Below are 16822 nucleotides of genomic sequence, written 5' to 3'. Positions count from 1 at the left end.
AATTCACCTCTCCCAGCAAGCACACCCATACAGCACCCATTGATGTTATTAGAAGTTGTGCATCCTCTGACAGACCCATAAGCCTGTCTTTTTACAACTTACAATGCAATTGTACAGAGATGTTACCTTAATAAAAAATATGAGACACCAGCAAATGGTCATATTTGATCTTTATAAAGACTTAAGGTTTTTGATAAATAGGGTCCCCAGACAGATGCCCTCCTTCATTTTTCTCTTTTACGGATGGAAGCCTTGTCCTCCATCCGTAACTTGGGGAAAAGTGTGTACATCAGCATGATGTAGAACAATTGAGACTATGCCAAGAGAAGAATTTAGAGCTAATTCTTCAGAAAAGAAAATTATTTCAAAATAGCGGTTGTGTTGTGTAGATACTAGGCTAATTATTTCAAAATAACTTTGCTGTGTATCCAGTTCCTTCTGCTTGTGCTTACAAGCCACCAGAGTGCCCACTGGTATTCCTATTCTCAATAGTTCTATGATACAATGCAGAAGAGATACTGAACTGTGTACATTTCCCATTCCAACCCTCTTTCGTAATGAGGTACTTGCTACCACTTGTTGACCTTCCCTCCAGCTGGGATAGATGAAAAATCTGCTAGGAGGGCTATAGTGATGTGTTGAGTAGCAGACCTCTAAACGCCATAGGGAGAAAGTGAGGTCTCATACACCATTTCCCCAGTATTGATGTCTCATCTTCACTTAGAATTTGCTCCGCTACCCATTAGACTTTCCCTCATTCAATATTGCCCTATATTCCCTCAAATCTCTTTTCTAAAATAGGTGGAGGTGGGACCAATACGTTTCTCTCAAGAGGTCTTCTCTATCTAAGGGAAATGAGAACCTTCCCACATTTTTTTTTTGGTGGGGGGTGCCTTGGGATGGCTTCTCTTGACTCCTTTCCCATCCATAGGCAGCTATCATAGCACTGCCCTTCTCACTAGGTAGAGGAGGAGACCTGAAGTTCAGGGTTTCTGACAACCAGAAGAAAGAAAAAGCAGAGGATAAATTGGAGTCTAAAATATTTAAAACAACCTATGTTTGGTATTAATGCAGCCCAGAAGTGAGGGTCAGTTAGCAACAGAAGTTGGTCACATTAATATTTTTCAAATTAGAACCATTTCCTTCTGTACTTACTGCTTTGCACATTCAACAATCTCTGCTGGAGCATTAAATAACTTCTGAACAGTTCTCTTGGCAGCACCATGTTCTTTTACTAGTTGTTGTATACCCTGAATTATTTGCTGGGTATGCTTCACCCCAACTTTGATGGCGTGGCAGAAGTCCTGCTGCAATATATTCTCAGCTGCTGCTTCCAACATGACTGTTGATTCAAAGTCAAATATTAAGTTGGTTACCATCAAGTTTTTCAACTGATATGAAGTTGTTAAAGTATATCTTATCACAAAGGAAACATTAAGAGCACGTATTTTTGGTAAAACTAAAGACAGTAGCTAGTCAGTCTGTTCAATCTCTGCCAGGCTGATTTTTTTTTATTATTATTATTATTATTTCAAAGGTCACAGCATCACAGAAACAATTTCAAAATGCAAACTTAAGAAGAGGACTTATGGAAGAACAAACAATTGGCAGGATTTCAGAATAATGTTGAAAATATAAAAGTTAGTAAGGAGAAATTCCACAAGAAGCAACTGAAAGGAAGTCAAGCTAATGCCTTCAATATTAACAGAATGAGCATTTAGAAAAAAACTCAGATATATATGTGCCACAGACTGAATACGATATGTTAAACAATTTCGCAACTACTAAGATTATCCTAAGTTATAGTGGAATAGGGACTTTCAACTTATAAACAAGTATGCTACAAATCTTGTGGGAGTTACACCACCATGAAATTTCAGATTGAAGGCTGTGAAACTGACTAATTTAAAAACCCTGGCAATGAAATGGACCATGAATTTGATAGGCCGCTCATAACATACTAAATGAAACAGTGATAATGTGAAACACAGTTTCACCATTATCTCTGCTTATAAAATGGAATAAGTCACTAACAGACATTAGGGAATTAAAGTGGGAACTAGCAAACTGACAGTTTGATGAAGTATACAGTGGGCGTTTCAAGTCAGAACATTTCTAACTTTTTGAAAGGACTATTAATTTAACCAATTTAAGAAAAAAATCTCTTAAAGAGATTTATAATCCAAGACATCCAATGATTTTAAATTCTATGAGAACAACCTTGCATCACAAATCTGGATCCTGTGGGGGACTAATGTTTTACAGGCTCATAGAATATACGACAATTAACTCAAGTTTCACTGTATGACATCAAAAATATTTATTGATAGTATATTCAAAAGTTTTAATAAACATCTTTAAATGGCATCAATTTTGTAGGTGATTTGAATTCAATAGGGATCCTGTTTTATCTAAAAGATATTAATGTCTTAAGAGAATCATGATTAAGTGTGGCTCCTATGAGAAAGTGCTTATTTTTTAACTAAATATCAAAGCTGAGTAATTTTAACAACTTACCAATTTGATTACGAGGTGCTCCAGTGATCACTAAATTCAAAGTACTAGAAGACATTTCTTTTCGAGTTGGATTAATTACAACTTCTCCATCAACCATTCCTACCCTTACTGCACCTAAGAGGAAACTCTAGAAATTAATTTTTGCATCTACATAGGAGTTCATTCAAAGGACCATTTTTACCTCTGAAAAAAGTATATTACAAAGTGAAATCTCTGTTTGAGAAATTTAAATTACCTCTCTGTGAAACATTCAGAGTGGCAAAAGCATCCCAGTTAGGACTGTTTGAATAAAAGCTGGAAGGGAAGGGGTTGTCTAGAAAGCAAAAGCCCCCCAACCTGCTCCCTTCTACCTGGACCTTTCAGGGATAAGTATTTCCAAAATCTGGAAAACAAAAAAAGTTCTCAGACAACAACGTTTGTTAATATAGAGTTAAACTCGTGCCAGGTCTAAACTAAGAGGTAAAAACAATTTTAGATACGCAAATCCAATTACAAGAATTGTGCAGCAGGAATCGAGTTATCTAAAATTGATTTTTGTCACTGACCACACAGCGGGAGGTGAATGGGAAAACTTCCCTTACTCCTAATGTGGGGCAGGAGCACCAGCACCAAGTAAGGTGACCTGTAAGTTCAATTTAGAGCATCCCTATTAGGTGCCCTAAATCTAAATCCAGAAGAGCATGACATGATCATGATCCAGAAGCACGTGACCTCCAAGAAGTGGCTGAGGGATTTGGGATCATTTAGTTTGGAGAAGAGAAGAGTGAGAGGCGATATGATGGCAGCCTTCAACTTCCTGAAAGAGGGGTTCTAAAGAGGATGTAGAGAGGCTGCCCTCAGTAGTGATGGATACCAGAACAAGGAGCAATGGTCTCAAGTTGCAGGGCGGGGGGTGTGCGTGGAGCAAGGCTGGATATTAGGAAAAATTATTTCACTAGGGGAGTGGTAAAGCGCTGGAATGCTTTACCCAGAGAGGTGGTGGAATCTCCATTCCTGGAGGTTTTTAAATCCCAGCTTGACAAAGTCCTGGCTGGGATGATTTAGTTAGGTTTGATCCTGCTTTGGGCAGGTGGCTGGACTCGATGACCTCCTGAGGTCTCTTTCAGTCCTATGATTCTAGAAGATTGACTGCAGCAGGGTCAATCTTCCCTGTAGTGAAAACATACCCTCAGAAATAACAGTTTAAGGACAAGAAACAAATTAAGAAACGTTTAGGGCTCATTAGAAACTCAGGACGTGCAATCATGTCAATGCAGAATTTCACAGGTGTCTTTTTTTTTTTTTTTTTTAACTCCTTAAATCACTGACATTGTCTCTCAATCTTTACTCCAGTTAAATGAAATTTTATTGTCTGGACATTTTACAAGCATAAACTGGTGAAGGGAAAAAGCTATCGATCAGTTTGAAAACAGTAAGACTTGCCTGCTGATGGAAAAGTTGCTGCAAAACTAATGATTTTTTAGAATAGCAAAAAAAAAAAAGAGTTGCTGCATGTCTGCGCTCTTCAAGGTTTTGCGTGGGGAGAATTACTTTAATATCTCCATCCAATAAACTAAAGAAATGCTTAGGAGAGAGAATCTGAAGTAATGATACAGAAGAAGCTTTCGTAGAAGTGTATGATAAAATTAAATGAAGACTTTTTAAAAATATTCTTCCATATATTTCATAGTCATGGGGATATTTTCTCAGAATATGAAGACTAGAATGTATTTTCCTGATTGTTAATATTAATCACTTTGTCTGCAGATAAAGCCTATTTTTAAAAAAAAAGTCACTGAGCAACAGGCCTTATTTTTAGACAGTTGTTGCAATACTATTACAATTTCGTTTAAAATTCTGTAACTATTACTGAATGTTCATGGAAGCCATTTTACTGATCACACATCTGTCTGTAGTTCTGTGTCTACTACTGTTAGAACTTCACAGAAGACGAGGAGAAATCTAGTCTATTTCTCAGGTTTATGTCGTATATTTGCAATTTTTTGTGTAGTTTCACTATTTGCTCTATATAATCAGTTTTCTCTGCTGTGGAGCTTTACACAGCACAAGAGAAGAAAAAAACCCAAAAAACATAGTTTAAACAATATAAATTGGCTGTGGAATCTGAGACAGATGTATTACCTGAAACCACCTCTATTTTAAAATGACTAGGTTTCAAGTTATATGCTGTGTTATTATACTAGACTTAAGACACGGTGGGTGAGGAATCAGCTTTTATTGGACCAACTTCTGTTGCTTTGAAAGATAAGCCTTTCAGCATGCACAGACCTCTTCTTCAGGTCTGAAAGCTCAAAAGCTTGTCTCTCCACCTACAGAAGCTGGTCCAATGAAATATATTACCTCACTCACTCTGTCTCTCCAGATGATAAATTGGCAGGGTCCTTGTAATTTTTTTTTAAATTTTGGCTTTAATGTTGCACTATTTTCTTGAACTAGTTATTTCTTATTCTAAAATATTTACTTACCAATAGGACCATTCCATGGGATATCTGATAATGCAAGTGCCGCAGATGCTAAAGTAAGATACATATTGTAAGTGATTACGTAAGTACAAACATTAAAAAAAGTTTACAAAATATTTAAAATTTTTACCTCCATTAATTGCCAGAACATCAGGATCATTAACACCATCTACTGCTAAAAGATTACAAAGGATCTGGTATAATATAAAAGATAATGGAAGAATTTAGAGCTGTATTTGTTTTGCTTAATCACAATACCTAAAAGGATCAAATATAACAACCTAAAATTTATATGAATTCAGAGAAAAAATGTGCAAACACATAAATCAACAAACTGTTGGATAAAAAATATATTCAACCCCAAGAACCACCAAATTAGGAGCACACCGTAGGCCCTTAAAAACCATTAGGCCCTTAAAATACGACCAAGTTATTTTTATCTGTACTTTGTATATTTCAAAAATATTAATGATGAGAAAAATCTAAATGATAAGAAATGTGACAGAGAAAACTCCACAGTGAAACAACCTTAGTATGTTCACAGGAATAAACTGGTAGGTTCTTGGATTCTAAATATTATTTTTATTCTGTTGCACAAATATGCAGAGTATGACCTTTTTGTCCCCATATTCTACAACAGAAAATGGAGCATATAATTGCAATGAAAATCTTTTGGAACACTGTTAAGGTCATTGAATAGCCTATTCTACTTGACATGCAACAAACACTGATCATAGTTTCAACTAAAATGTTACCAAGCAGGAATGACAACTCCCAGCTATTTAAATTACTTTCTCCCAGGAATAAATCCCACTCTTATTTCTTTGTAATAGTGAGTATGAATTTATACCAATTCTAAAAAATAATTTTGTCACAGCAATGAGTAATTGGCCTTATTATGATATACAGGTTGAACCTCTTATCTGGAGCTCTTATCCAGCAACATCTGTAATCCCGCATGAATTTAGCTAATCAGACGACCACTCATCATGGATGTGGCCAAATTTCCCATGGTCCCATAAAGTTTGTTTACAGTCTCCAGTCCTGGCTCTCAGTGTTCCAAGCTGTTATTTAGCTGTAATTTACCCTTAAACTTCTTCTAAGAGACCAGTAATCTGTGGAAGTGTTGGTAATGTGCTAGACAATACTGACTTCCTCTGGTCTGGCAAATTCTCTCATCTGCACTGGTTAGGTCCCGATGGTACCAGATAAGACAGGTTCAACGTGTACTATTTACTGAAAGAGTAAAGAAAGCTGTACTAAAAACTAACAGCTAATACTGTTTTGCAAAACTTCAATCCATTTTGGAAGCTTTCTTCTCATTCCCACTGATCTCTGACTATTATTAAAACTAATGAACCCACCTGTGTATCATAATAATAGCCTGCTGGGAAGAGTGGCCTAATTGATCGATCTGTAAAAAAAAAAAACATTTAAAAACTTTCACACAGAGATATTAACATTATGATTGCTCACAGCAGAAACCAGATGAAGGAGGAGAAAGACAGACATATGCAGTAATAAGCAAAAAAAGATAAAATGTGAGCACTCTCTATTTTCGTTTCACAATATAAAACAAAACAATTACCCAAAGAAACTAACAACCAACACATTTTAAACTTCTAGAAGCACAAAGCATAATTAACTTGTGGAAAGCTGCCACAAGATATTGAGTCTAAGACCTGAACAGCATTCGAAAAGGCTTATGAGACAATGAGACTATTCACTGTCACATTAGACAACATAAAATATCAGGGATATAATCCTTCATGCTTCAAAATACATGCCAACCACTAAGTGATGAACATTAGGAAGCAGCTTTCTCTTTGAGCATGTTATGAGCAGTATCAACTGCCACTAATAATGACAGGATAGCAGAAAATGTATCAGAGGCCTGATCTAGTATGCAATTCATGTGCTACAACCTACAGTCAGTAATAATCTTTGAACACAGTTAAGCTTCCCCTTCTATAAAATAAACAAGTTTCAGTAGTTTAAATTACATTACAAATTAGAAAAAAGTTGCCCAGCTTGTTACCACTGTTCTTTGAGATGCATTGCTCAAGTCCATTCCAATTAGGTGTGCGCCTGTCACGTGCACTGTCATCACAAAGTTTTTCCTTTAGCAGCACCAGTGGGATTGGCTGTGAATCCCCTGGAGTGGCACCTTAATATATGAACACAGCAGCCTAGCACCTCTTCACGCCCTTTTTGCCAGATAGTCTGACAGACAGGAAGGTAAGTAGGTGTACCTCCCCCCCAAGAAACTTCAAGTAAGAATTGTGGGGGTTCCCCATTAGCACGGGCTTACTGCAGGACTTGAACCTTAGGGATTTAGGCATACCCTAATCTCCTAATGCGAAATAAATTTTGAAGATATGAGTATTTATTAGTTGCAGTATAAACGTGTTGGATGCTTCACAGACAAACTAGGCAAAGTTCTAGCTTCAGAGAGCTTGTAATATGATGGCATTTAATGAAAACAAACAACTGTTTGGTGAGTTGGACATGTGTTGCATTAATTTTTTAAAAATAATTATTTTCAAGTTGATTTATTAATCTACCTTGAACACTGACTAGGGCTTACTGTTTAGAACCCTATCCCCTCTTTAGATTGGCTATTAAGTCGTGCTAGTTTTAGCTAAACACTGAGCCTCAAAGTTCCATCATCGCATTCAAGAGACAAGTTTTGGGTATCTTGGATATGACTTTTCAGACAATTAGGAAGGTGCAAGAAGGATACACTTTGGCTAACCAAACCGTTTCCTTTTTTTCCCCCTATTTCTCAGAAAACAATTTTGTTGTCTCTTTTGCAATCTTTCCTGACAGATCTTTATCTCTAGGAGACAATGTCCCTAGGCTGAGGCATGAGAAATCCAAGTCTCAGTAGCAAAAGAGAAATTTCACAAGGTACTTTGGGCTTTCACATAAGAAATGCCCCCAAGGGCATTTTTTTAAATGGCTCTGAAATTTGCAGCACTTTAAGACATGCAGTTCTCCCAAAGCTGCTGCAGAGGCAATATTCACTGAAAGCAGTAGTTACAGAGAGCCCATTCTTTCCAGTCTTTCAACATCTATACCACAAACAACAAAAAGAAAATGCTGGACACTGTCTTTTCAGTCTTCATTGTACCTATTACTCTGCTTGTAAGAATTTCTTTATCAGTGGAACCAAGTTCTCGTCTAAGGTAATTTGTAGGAATCCTTCCGGCTGCAGCAGCTTTCTGGCGATAGTCAACCTTACAGAACAGAACAAAACAAAACAAGAATTTGTAACCAAAACTACAAATTACCACTCTTTCTTAAAACGTATCAACAAAAAAGTAAGAGATGGCAATACGTCTGAAATTAACATTTTATTATTCTATTTGGTGTAGCCACAGAGACAAAACAACTTGCAGTAAAGCCCTACTGAAATATTTGAGAACTCAAGTTCCATTTCATTATTATTATTTAGAGTTACCAATTTGGGTTTTTGTAATTATGTTTAATACTCACCGTCAACGGCATGAACTGAGAAGGAGAAGGTTTTGTTTTACTGACTGCTGTGACCATCACTGACGTGTCACCTAACTTGATTAAAAAACACTGAAATTACTTTCAGAAAACATGTATTCATAAATTTTCATGATTGAAAAGTGGAACTAAATGATTCATTTGAGAATTTTCCAAGTAAAGAACAAATACATGAAACCACAATATGCTGGTGAGACTTTGAGACTTCAGGAAACCTTTCAAAAAGTTAAAAAGCAGTCAAGTAGCACTTTAAAGACTAGCAAAATAGTTTATTAGGTGAGCTTTTGTGGGACAGACCCACTTCTTCAGACCATAGCCAGACCAGAACGGACTCAATATTTAAGGCACATGCAGTAGCTAGATCCAATAGGGAGTTCAATTACCACGTACAGTAAACTTTTGTATAGTTTCATAGCCCAGGAAGTTGCCGGATATTCAGCTATTCTGGACAACAAAGAGGTATACCTAGCAATGCATAACACTGAAGAAAAACAAGGTTAGATATTAAGAAACAAACAAAAATTTGTCCAGAGTTCTTTATTTACCAACTACAATACTTCCTTTAACTATACTGTACTTATGGAAAATGTAACTGAATTTACTTATGGTCAAAATGCCAGTTATTTGAGAGTTCTGGATAACAGAATGCTGGATATGAAAAAGTTTACTGTAACAAGTTGAAACATCTCAGCAAAACACAGTACACTTACCCAACTTAACTTTCAGATTTTGAGCTTGCATAGATTTTTACCTGCACTACAGCACACCCATCAGCAAATCTGGCCAGTTTTCCTGAAGAAATTTCCAACTTTCTGTTAAAAAGAGGATAACTGACATTAGTGACAAATCAGAATCAGTTTATCAATACCTCTTACATGTTTATGTTTTGTGTGTCATATTTTTAGAAAATATCAATTACTATTCATGGTAAACTAGCTTTGGCAAGTCTGAATACTGAAGAAGCCCTCTATTCATTCACACATCAGGAAATAAAGAGTAACGCTTCCCTACTGTTCAGCAATTTTTCCTCAATCCCAGAATTGCCGGTCTTCTAAGATGAAAGAAGAATTTAGGCTATGTCTTTAGGCCTTGTAGTAGTATGGATAAGGCAGGCATGGCGGGTAGGAGGGAGGGAGGCAGGCAGGGAGTGAATAACAGTGTACATCAAAGTGCTGTGCTGTAACTCTCCTGTGTGCGTGCTGTGACCATTAATAAAGCAGTTACTAGTTAGCGTTCCTGTAATCCTGTTCGAAATAGGCTAAATTAACATAATTCAAGAACCTTTAATTCATGCCCACAGATCCACATGCACTACTTCTCTCCTCAGTCTCCTCTAAACTGCAGGGCAGTGCAGACAAACCCTTCATCTCCACACTAATTCCATCCTGTACTTCTCTATTGTGACTGCCATCTGCAACAGGGTCATACGGAACAAGACAAACAGATTGACACCCACTTTCACACCTGCCAAGTAAGAACCAGATAGTAATATCTTTGTCAGTACTGAATTTAGCTAGGTTTGAACCAGTGAGTGATCTAGTCACCTAGAGGCGAAAGGCTCAATATCAGTAGTGGACAATCTGCAAAACATGAGGGAAATTTGATTGCAGGCTGTGAGACATTTTGTTGACATTGGCCATTTGCAGGCACTGTTCCCTGCAGCTCCCAGTGGCTGCAAATTTCTGTTCCCAACAAATGGGAGCTGTAGGAAGAAGCACCTGCAGGTGAGGAGGCTGCAGAGACGTGCTGGTACCCCCTCCCACAGCTCATACTAGCAGAGAACCATGACAAATGGGAGTTGTGAGAGACGGTGCCTGGGGATGCTCAAGAACAGTAAAATCTCTTGTGGCCCACAATCAGATTGCCCTAATGGGTGGCATACAGTCGGCAGGTTGTCCACTACTGCTCGAAACCACTCAATCCACCCTATACTTCAGAGTTTTAAGAGTCCTATTACTGGCTATCATTAGTCTCAAGGCTGAATTTATTAAATGGGAGGGTGGGGGTGGGAAAAAGTAAAGATCAATACAAAATGGAAGGGTGTACATATGCAAGGCAAAAAGCAGCACACATTTACACTCCACACAAGCACTTTTTATCAATGACAACAGACAGTATTTTAATGGAAAAAGTGTAGTGGAAGATACGATACACGCTCTATTATATTTGAAGGCAAGAATATACCCATTCTTTCACAGCAATATGTGTGAGTGTGTAATGATAAAAAATTCAAATGACATTAAGTTTCCTTATTTACTCAACTGATGAGGGCCTGATCTAATACCCACTGAAGTAACTGAAGTTCTTCCACTGACTTCTGAGGGCTTTGGATCAGAATTCTAATCTTTTACACAACTTCTCTGGTGAAATTTGTAAATAAAAAACATCAAATGAGGGGAAAGGGAAGCAGCCAGTAGGTCTTAAACCTCAGGAAGTGTCCACATGTGGATGGATATTTCTCTGGCTATGTCTACACAAGGCAAAGTAAGGTGAGTGCAGACATGCAACTGTAGCTATGGCAATCGTGTAGCTAGAATCAACTTATCTGCACTAGGCTAAATTGGCCATCAACCTCCCTTATACCTCCAAAGGTCAATTTTGTGCATCCCTGCTGGATGCATTAAATTGAACCCCCAGAAGACCAACCCTGAGTGGGTCGATCTTCTGGGCTAGTGTATGCCTCCTATTCAATGTTCACAAGTGATCCACAAGACATCACCAGCTGATGAGGGGTTACATTAATGTGATGGCTGACCGAAACAGTCCAGTTTCTACTGAACAACGCCCAAACCAGTCTGGTCAGACATCAACAGACTCACAGGAGGGTAACATGAAGATGTCCTACTTGTTATCGAGTAGCTGCTAAGACAACTGAACACTTATACATCACCAAAACAATCTTCACAACTAGGAACTTTGTGGTCAGTCTTTGTGATGAGGCCAAACAATGAAAATCTACAAAGAATGGACTACTCTCGCACCCGGAGCTCAGGACTGAAATACATTGGCTGAACAAATATGTAAGAAGTCCGTCGTGTCCGAGGATGACGTCTTGAGCTTGCACAGGCTCATTGGTTGTGGACTCGCATGTGGCTGAGGAGTCCAAGATTTAAATGGCATGGGCGTTCACAGTGGGGGCAAGGGAATGGTCCTGGCTTTGTTGGTGCGGCTGCTCCCATTGCTTTCTTCCTCTCATGAGCAACAATGAGGCGTACGTGTCGCTGCTCTTCAAAGTTGCCATATGCGTGTCGTACGAACGCACGCCAAACTGTTCAGTCTTTTGCATGCTGCTCTAGCTGATCTGCACGAGCAATGTTGGTCTTCAGTCTTTATACCTCTTGCGAGGCCTATCTTGATTCCTTTTGCCCTGGGAGAGTTCACCATAGAGGAGTTGTTTAGGGATTCTTGACTTCTCCATTCGTATGACTTGCCCTGTCCAGCGAAGCTGGGCTTTCAGGATCATGGCTTTGATGCTCGTGGTTCCTGCTCTGTCCAGGACTCCCAGGTTCGTAACTCTGTCCTGATATCAAATGTGCTGTATTGATCTCAGGCTGTGTGTGTGGAAGCGCTCCAGCAGTTTTATATGTATTCTGTACAAGGTCCAGGTTTCACAGCCATACAGGAGACTGGTCAGGACTACAGCCTTGTACACTTTCAGTTTAGCGGAGTGTCGGATATTGTGCTGATTCAGCACTTGCACTCTCAGACGTCCTAGTGCCCAGCTGGCCTGGCAGATTCTGGCATTGATTTCTTTGTCAAGGGAGCCATCATTGGCTTTCACACTGTCAAGGTACTTGAACTCCTCTACTGTTTTTAACTCTATTCTTTCAATAAAGATGGAAGCAGGTACTTTAATCTTAAATGGCATGTGTATTCAGACCCTTCTACTCTATAAAGATACCAGCACAACTTTGCACCAGTATCACTATGACATAAAATCATCCCATTACAATGACTAAGATGGTTCAACTTTAAATCACTTTATTACCATTATATTACAAAAGATATTCAAGAGGTGCATCACCTGTATGCAATAAACACAGACATAAAAAGAACAAAAACACCAGCAGATTTCAAACAATACGTTTAAAAAATGTTGTCTAGTTCTAGCTTCCCTAACTGCCTACTGAGAGACTGTAGGCTGGAGAAAAGATAGCTGAAACAAACGCACACAGGCACTCCCCAATGCACACTTCTCGGCTGATATGGGGCATGAGCGGGCAGTGAAGAGCAGAGATCAAGATAGCAAACCCTTACGGGAAGCAAACCTGAAGTCAGAAAAAGAAAAAAGTGACAGACCATAGGAGTGGGTAGGAGCGGAAAAACTACAGAAGGAAGAACACCAGCAGGCGTGATTGCTTCGTGAGGGAACAGGGCAGCGAGGGGATGTTGTGGCAGGAAGCAGGTACCCTGGAGACGGGAAGCCGCAGGGAAGTGAGAGGTCAGAGGACTCTGTTGAGATGGGCTAGGCGCGGGGGCCAGTCTCGACCCCGGCTCCAGTGGAGAGGGAATCAACACCGGAGACGAACGCTGCTTTTTCCCGGCGACCCACTTGTTACCTGCTCCCCACGTTCACCGACACCGCCTTGTAGGCCCCGGCGCCGCCCTGCAGGCCTCGCGCCTGAGCTAACTGCCCTAGCCGGGCGCCCTGCCCCAGCCAGCGCCGCATGGCGGCGGACAACGGGTGGAGGCTGTCAGCGGCTGCCAGCTCCCTGAGCCCAGCGCGGCAGCAGGCCTGGCACCTCATGCAGGCAGCCATGACACCAGGGTCACGGCCCGACAGCAGCGCTACAAGACCCCCGCCGATTGGCTCGTGCAGGTTCAGTGGTTGCGCTCTCTCGGAGCAAAGCCGAGCGCCATTGGCTGCTGGGGCTCCCCGCCGCAGCCGGCTGAGTTTCGAGTCCGCTCTCAGAGCTGAAGACGAAGGCCGGCGCCCGCTGGTGGCAACGTGTTGCTACGGCGGCCAAGCAGGGACACACCCCGGAGGGCGGAGTCAGCTCCAGGTACTGTGCCCCTCATATTCCCCCCCCCCGCGCGGCCAAACACAGAATTCCCCGCACAGATAGCCCCGCCCGCGCCTCCGGCGAGAGAGCGAGAGAATGAGCCTCCTCACACCGCCCTTCACTGCCGGCTTGTTTACGTGCAGGCCGGGGCAGAGGGAGATTTGGGCTACGGGGTGGGACTGTGCCCTGGAAGGGCTCTGTGATCTGACTCGGGTGCTGGGGTGTGGCAGGTTGCTCAGGCCTGTGGTGGAGGAAAGCGGTATGGGCTGCAGATGGCGCTTTCTTCAGGTGCTCCCGGAAACTGGTTGGCATATCTCTCCAGCTGCCAGGTGGAGGGGCCAGGCGGTCCGGTGCGCTGCCCCCTTCTGCAGGTGCCACCTCAGCTGCTCCCTTTGGCTGTGCTTCTTCCTGACCAACGAAAGCTGCAGAAACTGCTGTCCACATGCAACAGTGATCACTGACAAATTCCCTGTCCGGAGATCAACCGCAACAACCACCATGGGTTGGTGTCAGATGCCTCCCCCACTATTTCCTTCCATCCATCCCTCCCCAGTGTGGAGTCGCTTAGTATCTGTACAGTTCAGTTTCTGTCCAGAGATTCCTCCAGATCAAATTCCCCACCCAGATCAAATAGTGACCCCCTAGCAAAGTCACCTTTGACCTCAAACACTGGTCCCAGGCAAACAAACAAACAAACATCCCAAACACTAATTCCCAACTGCAAAATCTTCACTATACCTTAAAACACAGATCCCCAGCAAAATCACCCAGCCATTCAGTAAAGAGACTACTGTTAACTTTCATTGTTCTTTTAAAGAATTACTGGATTGACATAAATAATATGTACATGGAGCTTATTACTAATGAGGTTATTTCCCTCATTCACCATTTGGGGTGAAAGGTTTTTTCCTTTATGAGTCATTTGGTGTAACACAGAATATGGCTGCATATATTTGCTGTCTAACTTACTAGAAGTAAAGAGTCAATATAGTAGCTACATTACTACTTCACAGGGAAGGTTTGGGGATTTCCTCACATGCGGCCCAATCCCATTCTACATCCATTTACTGTACTTTAAAATAAATAAAAATACCAAAATAATTGAAACCAGTATGATTATGTTGCATTGTTTTAAAAATATGTAGATTTTTTCATTTTTTATTGCACAATTTTTAATAATTTTTTGCAGATTTTCTCAAGCAGTACAAATGCAGTGGAAACTATGAGTTACAAACATCTCAGGAATGGAGGTTGGTTGTAACCCTGAGCAATACTTGGTCATTCTTTCAAAAGTTTATCATTGATTTCATACAGCTTTGAAATGTTAGTACGTAGAAGAAAAATGCTGGTTTCCCTTTATTTTCTTAATAGTTTGCATTTAACACAGTACTGTACTGTATTGGATTTTTTCTCTCTCTCCTGCTGTATGATTGAGGTATGTGGCTGACTGGTCAGTTCATAACTCTTGTGTTTGTAACTGTGAAGTTCTAGTGTAGTTCAACCAATACAGTCTCCTACATGGATGCAGTTGTACCAATCTAGAAGCACTTATAGTGATGTAGTTCAGGGGTGGGCCAACTACAGTCCTCAGGCTGAATATGGTCTGCCACCACTTTTAATCTGTCCCTTAGGATTCCCAGTCTGGCAGTGCAAGAGCGTCCTGGCCCCATGAAGCTCCCAGAAGCAGCCATCACATCCCTGCAGCCCCTAGGAATGCAGGGCCAAGGGCTCTGTGTGCTGCCCTCACAGGCTGGTGCTCTCCCTGCAGCTCCCATTGACCTAGCAATCATGGCACTGCATTTGTCATTAAAAGACCTGGTTGTTATTCTCGCTGTTGCTGAGCTGCTGTGTTATTTGGGTATTTCACTTCCTCTCTCTGTTTCTTAGTTTTTCCATCAGTAAAACAGAGATAATGATGCTTAGACCATGTTTATGCTACTCCCTTCTGCCAGCATAACTATATTGGTCAGAGGTGTGAGATATTGAAACACTTGACCGACATATTAGTGTGGGCAAAAGTCACTAATTTAGATGCCCCTAGTTACACTAGCAAAACTGCACTTATAGGCTATGTCTACACTAGCCCCAAACTTCGAAATGGCCATGCAAATGGCCATTTTGAAGTTTCAGAATGAAGCGCTGAAATACATATTCAGCGTGTCATTAGCATGCGGACAGCCGCGGCACTTCGAAATTGACGCGGCTCACCGCTGCGTGGCTCATCCCGTCAGGGCTCCTTTTCGAAAGGACCCCGGCTACTTCGAAGTCTCCTTATTCCTATGAGCAGATGGGAATAAGGGGACTTCGAAGTAGGCAGGGTCCTTTCGAAAAGGAGCCCCCTCGGGATGAGCCGCGTGGCGGCGAGCCACGTCAAATTCAAAGTGCTGCGGCCACCCGCATGTTAATGAGGCGCTGAATATGTATTTCAGCGCTTCATTAGTAAACTTTGAAATGGCCATTTGTGTGGCCATTTTGAAGTTTGGGGCTAGTGTAGACATGTCCATACACAGTAAATACCTTGATTTAACAGCCTTACAGTGGAGAAGGGGTGTCCATTAACAATGAAAGTCCATTATATCTGAATGGTTATACTTTATGATGATGCACTGACCTTTCCAGTCCATCACTCACTCCTGTCCTCTGCCCCCAGCTTTCAGCGTCCATTCCCCCTTACTGCCCCATTTCCCCCCCTCATACCTCTGTTTCCCTCTCCCAAATACCAGGAGAGGAGCTGAATGCCAGCCTGGCTCCTTCCATCTCCTGCAGCTTTCAGAGCTACAGCTCACCCAGCCTGTGGCTCCAAGCTGTCTGTGCGAAGGTAAAACATAGTCGTCCCCAGCCTGCCAGCAGGCAGCACCTTCCAACTCCATGGCTGCTGCTCAGCTCCATTGCAGGCGGTGGTGGCTATGTGCTGACATGGTCTACACACACGGGGCTGAGGGAGGAGAGCTCCTGCGCCCTGCCTCAGGCCCCCCTCCAGCACCTCTGGCCCCGATGGCCCCAGCCACTGCAGTGGCCGTTCCAGCAGCTCCTCCAGCTCCAGCGAGTCTCTGGCATTTATTTGTGGGGTGGGGAGGAGGGCAGGCGGGCCGGCAGACACCTTCTGTTATTCCCAGAGTCTGTTAAATCAAGGGTTTACTGTGTAATATAGTTGATTTCACTTCAGTGGGAGGGGGAGGAGGCTTGAATAAGCTATATTAGCAAAAACGCAATTTACTGATGTAAGCTGCATACATGCTTGGAGCGCTTTGCCAGTGTAGTGTATTGGTATTCCGTTTACAGTAAAATGTTGATTCAGCTTTAGCCTCATTTGAAAGGCATTGA

General features: G+C 41.5%; 1 protein-coding gene and 1 long non-coding RNA gene across 3 annotated transcripts in view; one reads left to right on the top strand and one right to left on the bottom strand.

Annotated features, from left to right (window-relative positions):
• The window catches only part of PNPT1 (polyribonucleotide nucleotidyltransferase 1), a 46065-nt gene extending 32685 nt beyond the window's left edge, over window positions 1–13380 (bottom strand). The window contains exons 1-9 of the mRNA XM_074989484.1: window positions 13055–13380; window positions 9247–9307; window positions 8478–8552; window positions 8113–8218; window positions 6344–6393; window positions 5110–5173; window positions 4983–5030; window positions 2518–2631; window positions 1156–1342 (exon numbers count right to left, since the gene is read on the bottom strand). Coding sequence (XP_074845585.1) covers window positions 1156–1342; window positions 2518–2631; window positions 4983–5030; window positions 5110–5173; window positions 6344–6393; window positions 8113–8218; window positions 8478–8552; window positions 9247–9307; window positions 13055–13254 — 905 coding nt within the window. The 5' untranslated portion in view covers window positions 13255–13380. The remainder of the gene's footprint in view (window positions 1–1155; window positions 1343–2517; window positions 2632–4982; window positions 5031–5109; window positions 5174–6343; window positions 6394–8112; window positions 8219–8477; window positions 8553–9246; window positions 9308–13054) is intronic.
• Window positions 13381–13388: 8 nt separating this feature from the next.
• LOC142010904 (uncharacterized) overlaps window positions 13389–16822 on the top strand; it is a 120421-nt gene continuing 116987 nt past the window's right edge. For both annotated transcript variants that reach the window (XR_012644914.1, XR_012644915.1), the window contains exon 1: window positions 13389–13498. This is a non-coding gene — a long non-coding RNA (uncharacterized LOC142010904). The remainder of the gene's footprint in view (window positions 13499–16822) is intronic.

Source organism: Carettochelys insculpta, chromosome 3 (genome assembly GCF_033958435.1).
Source record: "Carettochelys insculpta isolate YL-2023 chromosome 3, ASM3395843v1, whole genome shotgun sequence".
NCBI lineage: Eukaryota > Metazoa > Chordata > Testudines > Carettochelyidae > Carettochelys > Carettochelys insculpta.
Note: the sequence above shows the minus strand (reverse complement) of the source record. Positions and strands in the feature narration are given on the sequence as shown.